A 16,478-nucleotide genomic window follows, 5' to 3' on the forward strand; every position below is an offset into this window, starting at 1 on the left:
AGGTCTGTTGGTCTCAGGCCATGCCAGGAACACTGGTCAAAGCAGCTGGTGATGTCACCAGAGACATGGTCCTGAAAAGGAAATCTGATTGGCTTGGGGAGTTTGCCTTATAGACCTGGTCAACAGCTTTTAGTGCCCTCACTACATTGTTTATAAATCTTCAGTAAACCTGGAATAATTATTATTATTTTTTTACTGTATACCATATACTATTAAGTAAAGTTCAGACTAATGAGCTGTGTAAAAGATGAGTTATAACCATAGAATTGTTAGCTCTTCAGTTCACCAACCAACAGCTATGGCCATTGAGAACCACTTCCTTGTCTGCCCCCTATAATTGCATTTATGGTTTGGTCCTACACCATGTTAAGAGTAGCAGCAGGAACAGACCATCACATTTGGTGCCCAGCGTGGGGGCGGTTGGTGAACGACATGTTCCAGCTCTCCCATGGAGTTACACTTCTGCCTCTCTGTGAAGACTTGGTGTTTTCCCATTTACATTTGCTAATAGGATGCTGTTTGCATTACTTTATTCTGATCTCCTATCTCTCAATCTCTTTACACTGGGAACGGGAATGGGTGACATCCTGTTTGTTTAGCATTTATTTACCAATTAGTCCCATTAAGATTACAAAAGCATTGATTAGGATAGGAATGACTTGGCACAAACAGGAGTATAGCAATGCAATGTTGACATAGCATTGTAGTATAGGGTTATATCAGAGGATTTTAGCTTTTCATTGAAATCAAGTCAATAACCAATCATCGCAATCACGTCTCTTGTATTTTACTGGTGTTCAGCTATTCTAATGATATTGTCCTTGTCCGTTTGCTGATCACTGGATCACACAAGAGATTCATCTTCTCAGCAGCAGCAGCTCCTCAGCAAGACTTTAAAAACTAGCGCATCAGCAAGGAAAAAAAAAACTGGCCAAACTGAAGCTTTTCTGAGGAAATTAAGATCTATAAATTCCAAGAACCAATATTTTAACATCTAGTAAATTAATCAAACAATCATTCAGTTACTACATGCTTTATTGTGCAGAGTCACAATAACCCACCAAAAATGTAAGAAGATGAGATCAACGAAAAATGACAGAACCCAATCAGACATTTTGATTTTCACAGTTTTTGGTTCTTTCAACTGTTATTGGTGCACCCTTTCAGAAACATATAGAAACATACAATGTACAATGCACACAGATACTAAGAGTACCTACCTTGTATCACACACGCACAGGTGTTAATAGAGTTTCAACATATCTCAATATTTACCTGTGTAATACCTAAAGAATAATAAAGCATTTCATCTTTCTTTCTCTCTCTCTCTCTTTCTCTCTCTCCACTGAGGTGGAAAGAATATTTTCTGCGCTGTGTCCTCTCTCATAGCAGACGAGCAGGACCCTGAGTGTGTTTTTCCTCAATATGAGAAATGTGCTGACTGCAGTATCACATTATGATTACCAATTTAACTATGATCCCCTTCTTGCCCATTGTTATTCCACAGATGACTGCAAACAAGAATGGAACGCCGGCGATGGCACGCAGGCTTCATTAGATTCTCTGATTGATTTATTGTTTTCCATGTTTGTAATCACTTCCCCTGAGGTAATTTGGAAGGTCTTTATGGTTCAGAGGGATAAGCCACACAGTTAATTAATCGGCTTTGTTCAGAAGTTTGGAAGAAGAAAGGAATCCTCTGAATCACACAACAGTCTGTTTGAGTTCCAATCCCTTGTTTACTTATGTGAACGATCAAAACCAAACAGGTAAAAAAATATAACATCTGATGTAGATATACAATATTTCATGCTTACTCTAGCAGTTTTTCTTCTTCACAATTCTAAATTGACGATTGGGCCAAATTATCCATTTCGGTAACACTTTAGTTTAGGAAACATCTATTAATCATTAATGAACATGCAAATTAGTAACATATTGACTCTTAATTAGTCATTATTAAGTACTCATTAATGCCTTATTCTGCATGGCCTTATTATACAAAAAGTAAGCCATTAACTAAGAGTTTTTCCTCAATAACCCCAGAATTATTACTTATTAGTAGTAAGTAAGGAAGTTGTTCTATATGAATTACGAGCTCAACATGCTAGGGTTAGGGTTAGGGTTAAAGTTAACCCTAATCCTAAACCTAACCCTAATCCTAATCCTAATCCTAATCCTAATCCTGTTTGGACTTGGAGACTGCCATTAAGTGTATAATAAGTACCTAATAAGGCATTAATAAGTACTTAATAAGGCAATAATAAGTACTTAATAAGGCAATAATAAGTACTTAATAAGGCAATAATAAGTACTTAATGTTGAGTAATTAAGAGACAATATGTTATTAATGCTAATTAGTGTTTCCTTATCTCTGGATTTTATTAATGGGGAATTTAGACATCAGTGGTTCCTGTTATATCAACAAGCAACGCTTTTTTTGTGTGTATTCTCAGTTCCAGATTCAATTTTAAATTTGACTTATCCCTATGATGATGTTTTTTTTTTTTTGGTTTTTATTAAAGGTCAGAGCATTACTGTGATCACTAATTTTAAATGTAAGATTGTTGTCAATGAATTTTTTTTTTTTTTCCTCATCCAAATCCAGGCAGAGGGTACACTGTTATTCATTAGCCAAAAAACATGCAGTGTCGAGAGCTGTAAGGAGAGGTTGTTAATTGAGGGACTATTTCCTGGATGCATCTGTGCAAATCATTTTCATTTAACTGCAGCAGGTGTTAATGGGTGCAGAAACAGCAACCAAAGAAGACAGAATAAATGCATGGTCTCGGACGCAGCCTTATAAGAGATATTTACATTTACTTTGCTTCGTATACCTTATACATTTTTCCCTCATATCTTTTTTATAGGCAAGCTTGCACTTAGCAGCACAACATTTCTGTATTGGAGAATATAATATCATATCAAATGTATTTGTTTTGTGATTAAAATACAATCATGAGTGAAAACAGGGTAGATATATAGTTACTGTCCACAAAACAAATCCCAGACACGCCCATTTCCTTTCTCGTTGTTCATATCTGCCACAATCTGCCATGAAGTTGTTCTCACTGTATATTTTAGCACCTACTATGTGTGAGGTGCAAATACACACACTCACATATGCATGCGCGCACACACACACACACACACACACACACACACACACACACACACACACACACACACTCTTTGCAAGACGCATTCGAGTTCCGGTAGTTTTCAAATATTTACACAAATTACTGATGCTTTAAATGCACTGTCAAATGTTCATAAACGCTAATGGCCAATCACTTTTTTTAGAGAAATCAAAACTCCAAACAGGCAGACTTATGAAGCCACATTGAGAAAATTAGCATAGTTGCGACGAGGTCGATGCAACATTCGCTTGTACTATAATGCACATTTTAATAATAATAATAATAATGCATCAATTGTATTTTTTGGACACTCAAAGTCACTTTACAGAATTAAGGGATTATTCTTTCACTCCACACTTAGTGGTGGTAAGCTACTGTTGTAGCCACAGCTGCCCTGGGGCAGACTGACAGAAGCGAGGCTGTCAAAGTGCGCCATCGGCCCCTCCGACCACCACCAACACTCACTCACACACTACATTCATACTAGGCAATGTGGGTAAAGTGCCTTGCCCAAGGACACAATGACAGATACCACTGGGGTGACTCCCCATGACAGGCTGGTTTGGCCACATTTTGTCTACAGTTTATCAAACTGCGTCGCCTAGTATAGTAAATGGTCATTATCATAAGTAAGATAAGTCTACACACATTTAACACCACCTCTGGCTTTTTAATAGAATGAATACTGTGTATGTAATTTGACGTATACGTTCACAAGCCGTTTGCAGCCACGTCAGTAGATCATACACTGTGTTAGTGACTTTATTCAGTTACAAAAAAACAAAAGTCTTATGTTTGTAGTTTACAGATGTTTATTGATCAGAAGGATTTGTTTGATGATATAATTACATTTCTAAAATAAGGGAAGTGAATTTGTCCATTTGCAAATCGCATGTGTGTTTACTTAGACCACGCACACACACACGCACACGCACACACACACACACACATTCATGCACACACATGATTTCTGAGATGTTACAAAAACTTCTTTCATTCATCCATTATAAAACTATCGATCTTGTTCTTTGCCTTCTGTGCTTGAAGGTTTTTATTTTCTTCTTTCATAATGGAAAGTCTCCCAAGCCATTTCTCCAGCCTATTCTTCATTTGGAGTAATTATAGATAGAGAGGTAAAAGATGTTTTTTTTCTCCTTTCTTTTCTTTTCTCCTTCCTACCTTGCCTCTCCCCCTGCGTGCATTCAGAAGAGCTCTCACCTCTGCATTCTTATTAGGGACATGTCTGAAAGGCTCTCCGCAGCATGTGGTGTCCTCTGACCATCCGCAATGGCTGCTTTTTGTTGGCATTAACAAGCCAAGCAACCAAGGATAGCTTTTCAACAGGTACAAACTTTTCCTTTTAGATAATTAACTGCATTCAGACATGAGCGCGGTGATGGCAATGTGGGTACAGAAGCCCCGAGGATCATATTATTTGAAAAAGGACAGAGAAAAGGAAGCAAGATTGAAGGAAAAAAAAAAAAAAAAACTTGATCAAAAGACAAGATGTTCTCTTTGGTGTTGTTTAGCTCTCGGGGATTCAACTCCTATTCAAATAGTGTGGTCTTCATTTCTGGTCCTCATCCTCATTTATGTCCTCCTTACCTTTTATCAGGATAGATGGTGGAATGAGGGGAAACTTTGGTCATTGTGGAGCGGTCAAAGGTGTGCTGCCTTAATGAATGGAAGAAACACAAGTTCCTTGCTCTTCTTGGCTTTGCCATAAAAAGCTAGAGGATGCCTCCTGAAGAAGGCCTCTATCGGACTCGTCTCTTGTTAGGTGGCTTAACGCGAAAGCAGAGGGGAAAAGTAATTTTCTTCTCCCATCTACCCACCTACTTTTTTTGCGGCGTACTTTCATAAAGCTTATAATTATATTTGCGAGAGCCCTCGAGTAAGAACGAATGGGGTCTTTGTACCATCCTCTCTACAAGCCTCTCCTGTTTCTGGGGAAGAGAAAGTCATATTAGCGTTTGGACTTTCCTTTCTATATACACTGTGAGAAAGCCAGATGCGTCTCAACAAGAAGAAAAAAGCATTTTTTTTTTATTTTTTTTTTTCAACTACTTTATTCGATAAAATGTATTCTTGGGATTTTCGATGAGCATGACTAAGAATTAATGACATTTACAAGATATTTGCTATAATGATCTTAAAGCAGCGCTATGACATGGAGACTCATAAACCATGGGCAATCATCTTTTTACCGGTAAAGTATAAAAAGACAATTAAATGTATGACATAAAAAGCAGTATAAACTCTCACTAATCTATAGAAGAGATGGCTTTGTTTAGCGTTTAGCTCTCTTTAACATCACATCCCGGCTTGTGGCCTCACAATCTCACTCCCACTTCCATCCCCAACTCTTCTGGCTGATTACTTCTAATGTAATTTTAATTAAAAACTGTGGTGTCAAAGGGTTTAGCCTGCCTGAGAAGCGGGTGCAGATTGTGACACAGTGGCAGACCCCTTCACTTGCTTGAGAGGAAATGCAACCTGACATTACATGCGTGGTGCCAACAGCCTCAGAGCCAGGATGAAGACCAACACTCTCTGGACTATTTCAATAGGAATATGGGACTTCAATGATCCATTGTGGGGAAATAGTCATGGTTTGACTTTTCTTGTCGAAATCTGATGAGTTTTCGTTAAAAATAAATATTTGACAATTTTCCAGGCTTGGTGCTTTGTTTTATCAGTAATTATTTTGTTACTTACCTGTTCTCTTTTGTCATGCTGCAATATCTCTGTATTTAATTCCTTTTACATTTTAGGTTGCCTTTTAAATTCTAGCCAGGGCCATCAGATGAAAACTAGACTTTTTTGTCTAACTGTTTATTAATGTGCATTGTCCCTTTTAAATAATCAATAAATTCAATAAATTCAAATAATAATGATAATAATAATAGCTTTTTTTTTTTGGTACATGAAAACAAATATCTTAATGTCAACACGTAAATTCAATGATAGTTTCAGCAGGAAAAAGGGCAAGGTAACCTATCAAGCTGTGTTTCATTGTAATTTCTCATTGCACATAATTGAACTTGACAATAATTGGCACGGCCAAATGTCACAAAGGTGACCCGTGGAAGGTGCCCCCACAGCAGGGCTCAACAGCAGAGGTCTGCCTGCAGGTTTGTAATCCTTTCACCCAGCCATTGGATTATCTGATCTCTGTCGACCCCGAAGAGGCTTCCCGTGACTCCTGCTCAAACACTTTCTAAAATCTCCCGTCCACGCCCCATCTGCCAGCTAAGTGATGTCTTGGATAGCTCCGATCTGAAGGAGTGCATACGGAGGCAACAGAGCAGACGATGAACCAGAACATGCCTCCTCCCTTTAGCTGAAGGCTCTGTGCCTCAAACACAGATACAGGAAAACAGATTTCTGATGCTAGCAGAACAACGAGCTTAGCTTCATAAAAGATTATCTTCTACATCTTTCTTAACTTTAAAATCTATTTTCCTAAATAGGTAAAAAGATATTTTTTCTTAAATATATACTGACAAAAATTACACATAGGAATTTTTTTCAAGATACTCACCACCAGTGGATGAGACGTCAGTGTCAATGACTCCATAACTTTCCCTGACAGTGTCCTTGTTTTCTGAGCATTGGTGGACAGTTGGAGGAGCTGGTGGTTGGTCCAGAGCACTGAGGCATGTAGGAAGAGGCTTTAACTTTGCGAGCCTCCTTCTGCCAGGTTCATGGGGCCCTGCTGCTTTGAGTAATAAAGGATCAGTGTTGGGAGCCTGAGACCCTGCCATATCAGCCAGTCTGCTCACTGGGAACACGTTCCTTTCTTACAACCAGGATTCAACCAGGATTCAGTGTCAGACTTAAACTTCAAGAGTTACTCTGCCTAATGGATTTCCAGACACCTCAAATTTTCACCAATTGTTGCCTCCGTCACTTTTAACCTCATTCTTAAAAAAATCATTGCTTTATGATATATTGTTTCAAATAAGAACTCTTTTTGTGGTAATATTATGTGCAACATAGGACACACCAATAAGGGAAAGATGTTTATCAAGCATTTTTCAAGTATTGCAAACCATGTCCATCAAAGATGTAAAACTCATTTTATTCCAGGGACCAGATACAGACCAGTTTGATCCCAAGTGGGCTACAGATTATAAGTGGAAACACAAGCTTTCTAATAATGTGCCCCAGTTTGCACTTCTACGTATCAATGATACAGGAGTATGTAATGCGCCAGATATCGGTCCCTGCAGGATCTTCACTTTAAATTTAAAACATGACTGTTATGTTGATAGGAGTCTCTAAGTTGTCCGTAGGAGTGAATGTGAGGGAGTGGTTGTCTGTGTTGCCCTGCGATGGACTGGCACACTGTCCGGGGTGTACCCCCAGTGTGAGCCAGAGATTGGCACCGGCAGACCCCCGCGACCCTGAAAAACAGTAACAAGAGGCTCTGAAAATGGATGGATGGAAATGTAAGAAAAATTGCAGGATTTTGGAAAAAAAAAAATTGTGTTGTTGTTGTGACTGAGATGAAAAATAACTGCCATCATGCAATATAAACATGGGAAAACTGTGAGCACCTCCAAATATTGATGAGCTTCATTGAAATTGTGTATTTGTATTGTGTGTTTTCTCCTGTTGGCCACATGTGGTGTATATGTATGTCAGACGTTACACCATAATAACAAGGTTTTATTACACCATGGTTTTAGTATGTCTACATTTTTCCTCTCTTTTTTTAAAAGAAACAACAACAACAACATATTTCTGCTTACCTTACATTAAAAAAAACAACAAAAAAAACAAAAAAAAAAACTTTGAGTTTATTGGAGTCTAAACATTTTCTATAAATTGATTTAGATAGGAGAGGTCTGTAGTAATTATGTTTGTGTTACTCATGTTATGAACAACAAAGTGTGTGGATTTGTGACATGATTCTAGTTTGGCAATAGCACCTGAGACCTTTAAGAAATCAAATGTATTGAAAATACACTGATGGACAAGTACATTAAATAACACGTAAAAATATATATATCTTGAAATTATATACGACAGTAGTTGATTAATTTCTGAACTGTTTAAAAAAATTAAATACACAAATAAATTATCGGTTACTAAACTTGTTATGAGCGTTTTGTTTTGTGCTGGCTGTAATAAATAATAATAATAAAAAAAAATGCCGCCTTTAATCATGGGATTTGTAGTTGTGTGACGGATCTATGACGTCAGCGGAAGTGTGGAGGGCGCCGTGCTGCGAGGTCACATTGGTTCCGTTTTGTAATGTTTTGAGACATTAAAGACTATGGAGGCATCAAAAACAGGTAGGAAACATCTCTGAGATCTGGTTATACTGTGCATGTGTTTCACTGTTAGCTTCTGAGTTTACTCGTTTTATGTAAACCCGTGTAGCTAAGGTAGCATTAGCACGGTTATCGCTCTATTTAACCATTATTCTCTCATTTATGAACATGGCAATGTGTCACTCACCCTGGTCTATGTTTAACCTAGTATTAACGTTGCTTTTGTTGCCTTATTATTACGTCTCCCGTTGTGTAATGTGTAGTAATACGTTCACGTAACATTTTCGTAGTTATTGAGAACATCCACGTGTTTTAAGCAAATTGTTTTTTTAATAATAATGTAAAATAAAATTTGTTACAAAGGTGAGCCTTATAATATTCCATTTTATCCAGATTCCTCAGAGGATTTCCATTTAAGACATGTGGAAACAGACGTGCTGATTCCAAAGATGATGAGAGAGAAAGCCAAGGAGCTCTGTGCAGAGAAAGTCCAAGGTTTGTTTGTAGTTAATTATCCATTCATAAGTTATTTAATGAACAAGTTTAACTATGCCTCATTTCCTTTAAATGTGATTGTAAATAAGACACCATCAACCCAGAGACCATTTGATTGTGATCTGTGCTTATTGTCTTTAATAGAGGGGGAAAAATAAATAAATACATAGAAACCTCACATTTTCAAATTGTAAGATTTATTTGATTTAAAGGTGCAGTCCGCAACTTTCAGATCCCTCCCTCCCCGCTGCTCTCTTGCCCTGCCTCCAAACTTTCCAAAGTCCCTCCCTCAGAGGAGCTAACAAGCTAACCTTAGCCAGACAGCAACATCACAGTAATATAACATGCTCTGTTAAAAGCATATTACTGCAGCGCTTCTCTCTCTCTATGTGCACACACCTCAGCAACAGTGGCAACAACACAGTGTCACTTACAGCAGCCCACACGGAGGCTGCTGCGCACACACGAACAACACATGCACCGCAGAGTTCTAGTTTAACAATTATAAATCAAACATAATGTAAATCAAGCAGCAGTAATTACCTTTCAAGCAGAAAAGTCGCTAATTCCATCTTCTACTCCTCCAGACCATACACTGTAACAAACACGGCGCTCCAGCCCCGGGAAAGGGGCGGGAACTGTGAGCAACAGCTGTCAGACAGTCCATCAAACACAATCCTGGCTCTGATTAGTTCTTTCTGCTCGGTCGCGGTGCATTCTGGCAATCTGCCAAAGGCAGCAGTAGCATCGGGGGGCGGGACCCTTTAACCCTTTTTTTTTTTCACACAAACTACTAGTTTCATGTAAAACTGTCCTTATATAGTCACAGCTTTTGCAAATATGACAAAAATTCACTTTTATAAGAGTTGCAGACTGCACCTTTAAAATCCTAAAATAATATATTACTTTTCTTTCAATCCAATATTTATCATGGCAGAATGTTTGTACTTAACATGAAAAGTTACTCTATTATGTTTGGGAAACAAACATTGACGTTTATACTTTTTTTTTTTCATTAATAAAGAGCAATATTCAATGTTAAACCTTCCTTGGTAACACTTTACTTGAAGTTTTATACATATGGCTGCCATTACACTGTCATTATTATGAATAAGGTGTCATGAAGGTCATTAAGTGTTGTTCGTTACCCTAACACCACTAGATTCCTCCACCTAGCCCAAAAGATGCCAACATGGCTGCAAAGGCGTCATAATTTAGCGAACAACACCTAATGACAGCTTAAGGACACCTTATTCATGCTAATGACAGCGTGATGTCAGCCTTTATGTATAAAACTTGAAGTAAAGTATTAAAAAATTTGTTTCCTTGTTCACAGGTAACATACTTAAAAGATCTGTTCCAGTCAAAGTTAAACCCTATCCAAATAAAGTCATTAGGACACATTGGAGATATGCACAACTTTTTAACTGTAAATATGAACAATGTTTGTGAAACTGAAAAACCTCTTATGTTAGTTTGTGCAGTACCTGTTTCATATGCCTTCCAAATGCTGTCACTTGATGTCACAGTTGATGGATTGATAAAATGAAAGGTGTTTTTCCTTACTTTGCATTACAGGTATTATTGTAGATAAAATGGGTCAGCTTAACGTCTTGGTTAAATCGTATCATTAGAACAAATTTCTTTAGGAATAAGAGATTTGCCATTGCCAGTAGAGCTGGGTATCGCCAGGAACCTCGGATACGATATATTGCGATATTTATTTATTTTATTATTTATCTATTTATTTATTTTTGTCCCCGATAATGATATTATCACGATACAGCGGTTCTGCATTAATCGATATATCCCGGGAAAATTCATCCACGTACATTACAATATCTGTCACTGAAGAAATAATTTATCTACTGCACTGAATCTGTTTCACAGGAATTACAAAACATTGGTAATCAATTTTACATGAATGACAGGGAAGTAAAACAAAAAAGTGTAAACTGCACAGTGAATCTTCTTAACACACACTGACCACAACTAGTCACATGTCCTTGCGTCATGTTTACGTCTTTAAGGGAAGCCTGATACAAAAATGTCTTCATTGTTAAGGATGTTTGTGGAAATTAACTTTAAATCATTAAAAACAAAATGAATGCAGAAAATACTGATTTCAGTGCCAGTATTATCAACTTCTCTGTAACCACGGACACACATCAGTGCTGCTTATGAAAACTGGAAAATTTCACTGCATATGAAAAATAAACATTTCAGTCAGTGCATTACCCTGGCATCGATGGTCCACAACACACAACTTTTCCCACGGATCTTCTGTTGCTCTGATGAGATGTTGATCAAACACTCTGAGCAGGTGAAACTGATTAAAGCTAGTCACGTCGTCACGGAGCGATACAGCGCTCCATGAGAAACGGACGGAGTTTCACAGACACAGCAAAGTTAAAGACACACCGTGGACTTTTTGACCTAAAGAGTTGATCCATATGAGTTATTTTAATATACAGAGCTTGTATCAGTGCTCTGAACGGGGCTTCCCTCATGAAATACCGAATGTGTAAGTTTGGAGAAGACGGACCAACTTTGGCCAGGTCGTGTGGCCTGGAGAACGTTTCACTTTACGGCAGTCACGTGACCACAGGCTCTGATATATATACTGTATAGTTCCAACATACGGGCATTTCCCGACCCGGCACCATTGGTGTTTGCAGCTGAAACGATTTAGCCTCTGTTTACAGCCAAAACAGCACAATATGGTAGTTTCATGTAGGGTTAATGGTGCACTAATCGCTGCGATAGTTCAGTTAAACGTGGATTCTTTAGTAAGGGAAGTCGGCAAGTCGGATCCGTAACTTAGGGCTCAGGATTGGCTCTCAGGGCTGGGCTCGTGCTGCAGCTACAGTCTGTGGGCTGGAGGAGCAGGTGCTTGGCCCGCCTCGCCGTGTCAGTGGTGCTTCCCCCTTACTCCCTGGCCTCGCCGCCATTGTCGGCCCCTCCGACCCAAAGTCATCTTTGTTTGGCCGTGTGAGAACCAGGGATGGGAATCTCACGATATGATACGCGATACAAAGCTCACGATAACCATTATCTCATGATATGACAATACTGCAATTCTCAATATATTGGTCAGAAATTAATCTACGATAATCTATGACATAACAAGAAAAAAAATGATTAAGTGGAAAAATACCATTTTTATTTTATATCTCTGAAAGACAATAAATTGAAAAAGTGTCCTATGAACAGTGACACTATTTTAGTGCAACATTTCTGTAAATAAGTGTCAACATACCAATGTAAATGAATAAGTATCTCCAATAGTGCTTTCTGTAAACAAAAAATATGTACTTTCTTACCAGTGACACCATTATAGTGCAGTATTCCAGTAAACAATATATTGCTTCCTTTAACAAACAGTGACAACATTACTGTGAAGACGTACCTGCACATTTTAGTGGAAAAGCAGAAAAGGTTTTGAAAAAAAAAAAAAAAAAATCGATACTTGGCGCGAGCACATCGATAATCGATGGTGTGAAAAAATATCACGATATATCGCCATATGAAAATATAGTCACACTCATAGTGAGAACATATAACCACAGACTGGAGCAGATCAAAGAAGTTTATTCTATACTGGATGAAAATGCTGGACTGGGGAGTGATTGCAAACAAACTCGGCTTGTTGCACACCTCTGATGTAGAGCTCACTGACAGACAGACAGACAGACAGACAGACAGACAGACAGCACGACTGATGTAAATATTTTAGAACGTCTGAAATGCAGACATTACGTGTTTATGGGATGCCAGTCCGCTATGGCTTTACCAGCGCAGACACAAACATAAACATAAGGCTCCGTGACTCTTGCTAAGGAGAAGCTAGTGATGGAGTCACTAACACGCTCAACCTTTACTTGTTCACACCACTGCTTTTTACTGCTGAGAATCTGACGGGCTTTGAGCAATTCCCAAAGTGTATTGTGAACGCGAATTGAGCCAAATAAAGGCGTTAACATTCTCAGCTGTTCTCCACCCATTTGAGCTATCCCATAGTCACACCTTTTGTTAATCTGACGTTCCTCAGGTACAATGCCCTAATATAACCGCAGCAACAACTCAGCCAATGGCAACTAGTTAACGTGGTTACAAGTGAGTGGAGCGTCTTTGTCCCCTACCCCCCATCATCTCATGCTGGATGTTTGCGTCTGTAAAGGTGGGGTTTGCATGTGGGTCTGTGGTTGTGTTTTACAAAAAAAAAAGCCCTCATGCACAATCTACAAGTTCCAGTCTGCATTTTAGCTCCCACACATACCGAGGATATAAACTGTATTGTTGTGTAAACGGAGAAGAACTGTGAACGTGGAAACAACCTGTTTGTAGTTTAATCTAACATCAGTTTCCCCTCGCACATATTTACTATTCACACAACTTAAAATAAACCCATTTTAGTGCTAAGCTCGATCAAAATGTGAACGTTTCCTTCTGCTTTCTACGAATGCCAAACTTGAACTTCTGCCTCTAATAAAAGGGGAATTTAAACCCAAATGTCCTGAAGTGAAGATGGCATCCCACTTTGCTTTAACACACTCCTTCTGACATGAAACCAGCCTCCTAAATGTGCCTTTGGTGTAGCTGCTGATGTGCAAACAGGGAGGCAGTCCTCTGCAGCCTCCATTAGTCCCTGGGGGGGGGGGTGTTTGAGGCGCTTGTTGATTAGATTAGTCGCACTGTTCTGCTTCTCTAAATTGGTTTTGCTGTTAAGAATTCCCCCGCACTTCTGCATCCTGATGAAAGTATCTTTGTGTGAACCATACTGATGAAGGTAATTAGGATGTAAGTTGTTGGAGGGGGACATGAGTGGTTTTAATTAATGTATTAGGAAAGAGCGTGCTAACACTCGGTCTTCAACACCTTTTTTAGAAAAAGGACAACGTCCCATTAAACGGTCACTGCAGCATGCATCAGTCTCTGCTCAGGGGTCGTTGGGGTGTGTATTTGTGACGAGTCTATGACATAATCCTAACAGACAAAATCCCAGGTTATTTTTTAAATGCATTATTTTATACAAAGTGTCTTTAGTTCCGACACTTCCTGTGTGCATTGCACAGTTCCGTCACTGCCGGACATTTTCCACATAAGCGTGTTGGGATGGCCAAGTAATCTAAGGCGGCACACTCAGGAATTTTTCCTTCCACTGATGTGGGTTCGAATCCCACTTCTGACATTTTTAACTCTATACAGTCTGACCAGAAAGACACTATTTAATTTGCTGATGAAAAATGCCACACAGGCACATTTATTAACTAACAGCTGCACAATATGTGCCACTTTTGGCTTTTTCTCCTATAAGGGACAGCACGTGTGAGTGAGTGTGGCTTACTTAAGGTAAGGTCAATAATCCATCTAACTGTGCTTTTCATGTTCTGAGTAGCAGCGACAACTAAAACACATTTTTTTAATGCAAAATAAGCTATAAAATAAAAATATATCGATATAGATAATATTATAATTTTCTGTATCTGCAAAATCGAGAACTCGATATATCTTGAATCTCGATGTATTGCCCAGGACTAGTTCTCACATCTATTCACTGAGAGCAGTCAAAGTTAAACCACATACTGTACCTTATTGGGAACTTGAATCAACAAAGAAGTGTCTACAGGGCACAGATGTGAGCATCTGCAGAGTTGATTTTGAATGACGTACTATTAGGGCTGGGCAAAAAAAAAAAATCGATTTGTTGAATTTGTAGTTAAAAACCATTTTTTTTTTTTTTTTGCAATTTTGAGTTTAACAAAAAAAAAAATATATATATATACCTGTATTTTTATTTTATTTTTATTTTTCACAACAGTCTTTTCAAACTTTTTTCGCATTTCGTCCTTGTGGGTTACCGTAGCACGATGTGAGCCCGCCCCCTCTTTGTTTACATGTGTTTACCCTTTGAGTAGGCTATATGTGTGCCACAGGCATGTTTAATGTTTTATTCACACTATGCTGAGATGCTAAGGGAAGAGTTTATTATTATTTTTAATTGTAATGTTAAATGTTATAAAATATGTAGTTATCTGATTTCTTAATCAGAAAATTGAAGCTACTGTGAAGTTGCTGTTGCACTTTTGCTTAAACCTGGGTTAAAGCTTGAAATTGTTGAATGACAGAGACTCATTTACATTTTATTTTGGGATTGTTCTATGCATTTTAACTCTTGAGGACAATCACAGCAATAAAGTTGCACTTTTGACAATATATCTGATGTCTGCAGTCATTTTTAAGTGCATTGAAGAAAAAAAATTGAATCAAAACTTGAATTAAAAAAAAAAAAAAAATCTGATTTTTTTTTTTTTTTTTTTTAGGCAAAATTGCCCAGCCCTACGTTCTATTGATATTTACATGTGTATTGATCCTGGTCTGATTTCCTGCTGCTTCTCATCTCCAGCCTTCAACCTCTGCTGTAAAGACTCTGGCTTTCTCATGGTGTTAAAGTGTCGAGAGCAGAACGCGGCCCTGAAGGAATGTCTGACCATACAGTGAGTGGGTTCAAGTATCTCCCCTTAACGCGTGACACGCTGTTGCATCTTATTACATAACGTGTGATCACACAACAACCTTTTGTTGACAGTCTCTGCTGTCGCTAATAGAGCGTTTCAGAAACAGTTGATCCCCATCAGAGTGACGGTGTCAAACGTTTTCTTCCATCAGTTACAAGGACCCTGCTTTTTATGAGGAGTGTAAAAAGGAGTACATTGAGGAGAGGCTTCAGTTTGAGAAGACGGGCCTTCCATCCAAGAGCAGGAAACAAAAGCTTCCAGCCAGCATGTGATGAAACATCCTCGGGAAAGTCTGGAAAACTGCGTACAACCTCCGTCAAGGCCCTGAGTTAAGCTACAGATGCATCTTTTAGTTAATTAAGTGGTGAAGTTGCTGAAACTTTAATGTGCATTGGTGGTGTATGAATGAAATGACATCAATTTCTGATTTTCAGTGCATTTCAGACATAGTCAAAAATCAGATATTGTAGATCTCAGGCTTTGGTAAATGACTGACGGTGACTTGGAGGTTTTGTTTAAAAGATGCCTGATGTGTAACCTCTAAAGGTGTGATGATGTGACGTGTATATAAACCATTCACAGTTGTAATAAAATGCTAAATCTCTAATGTAAAGTGTTTGTATTTACCATGTCATTTATATACACAACAACAACAACATGATACGCTCCATCAGAAGCAGGTTGGACACATTACTCAACTTATATACAAATATAGTAAAGAGTATTTCCTATTTGAATTTGTGTATTTAAATCATTTTAAATAAAAAAGGTGAAGATTACATTGATTTATTATTGTCACTATAGATCAAATCTGTTTAAAGAATCTTGGGAAATGGTTAGTTTGTCATTAGTAACACACACATCACTAATGTTTTATTATAACATTGATCACAAGTAGGGGTGTCCTGATCCGATATCAGCCTGAAAACGGATATTGGATTAAAATTTCCATTTTTATTTTTATTTTTGAAAATTTTATTTATTTTATTCAATTGTAGAATACTGTAGATATTGAAGGTTAAAATGTATTGTCTATTGTTCTC

At 38.1% G+C, this 16,478-nt stretch overlaps 1 protein-coding gene across 1 annotated transcript; it reads left to right on the forward strand.

Annotated features, from left to right (window-relative positions):
* The first annotated feature begins 8,334 nt into the window (after positions 1 to 8,334).
* cmc1 (C-x(9)-C motif containing 1) lies at positions 8,335 to 16,048 on the forward strand. Its single transcript, XM_028470787.1, has 4 exons — positions 8,335 to 8,443; positions 8,816 to 8,917; positions 15,324 to 15,414; positions 15,587 to 16,048. Exons 1-4 carry the CDS (start codon positions 8,425 to 8,427, stop codon positions 15,705 to 15,707), a joined length of 333 nt encoding a protein of 110 aa, XP_028326588.1. The 5' UTR covers positions 8,335 to 8,424; the 3' UTR covers positions 15,708 to 16,048.
* The last annotated feature ends 430 nt before the right edge of the window (positions 16,049 to 16,478 follow it).

Source organism: Gouania willdenowi, chromosome 16, assembly GCF_900634775.1.
Source record: "Gouania willdenowi chromosome 16, fGouWil2.1, whole genome shotgun sequence".
Lineage (NCBI taxonomy): Eukaryota > Metazoa > Chordata > Actinopteri > Blenniiformes > Gobiesocidae > Gouania > Gouania willdenowi.

What these genes read in the sequence shown, in the direction of transcription:
- cmc1 (XM_028470787.1), top strand. An exon ending in CTGTGCAGAGAAAGTCCAAG is followed by an intron (nt 8,918 to 15,323) that starts GTTTGTTTGTAG and finishes TCTCATCTCCAG; the next exon opens with CCTTCAACCTCTGCTGTAAA. An exon ending in AAGGAATGTCTGACCATACA is followed by an intron (nt 15,415 to 15,586) that starts GTGAGTGGGTTC and finishes TTCTTCCATCAG; the next exon opens with TTACAAGGACCCTGCTTTTT.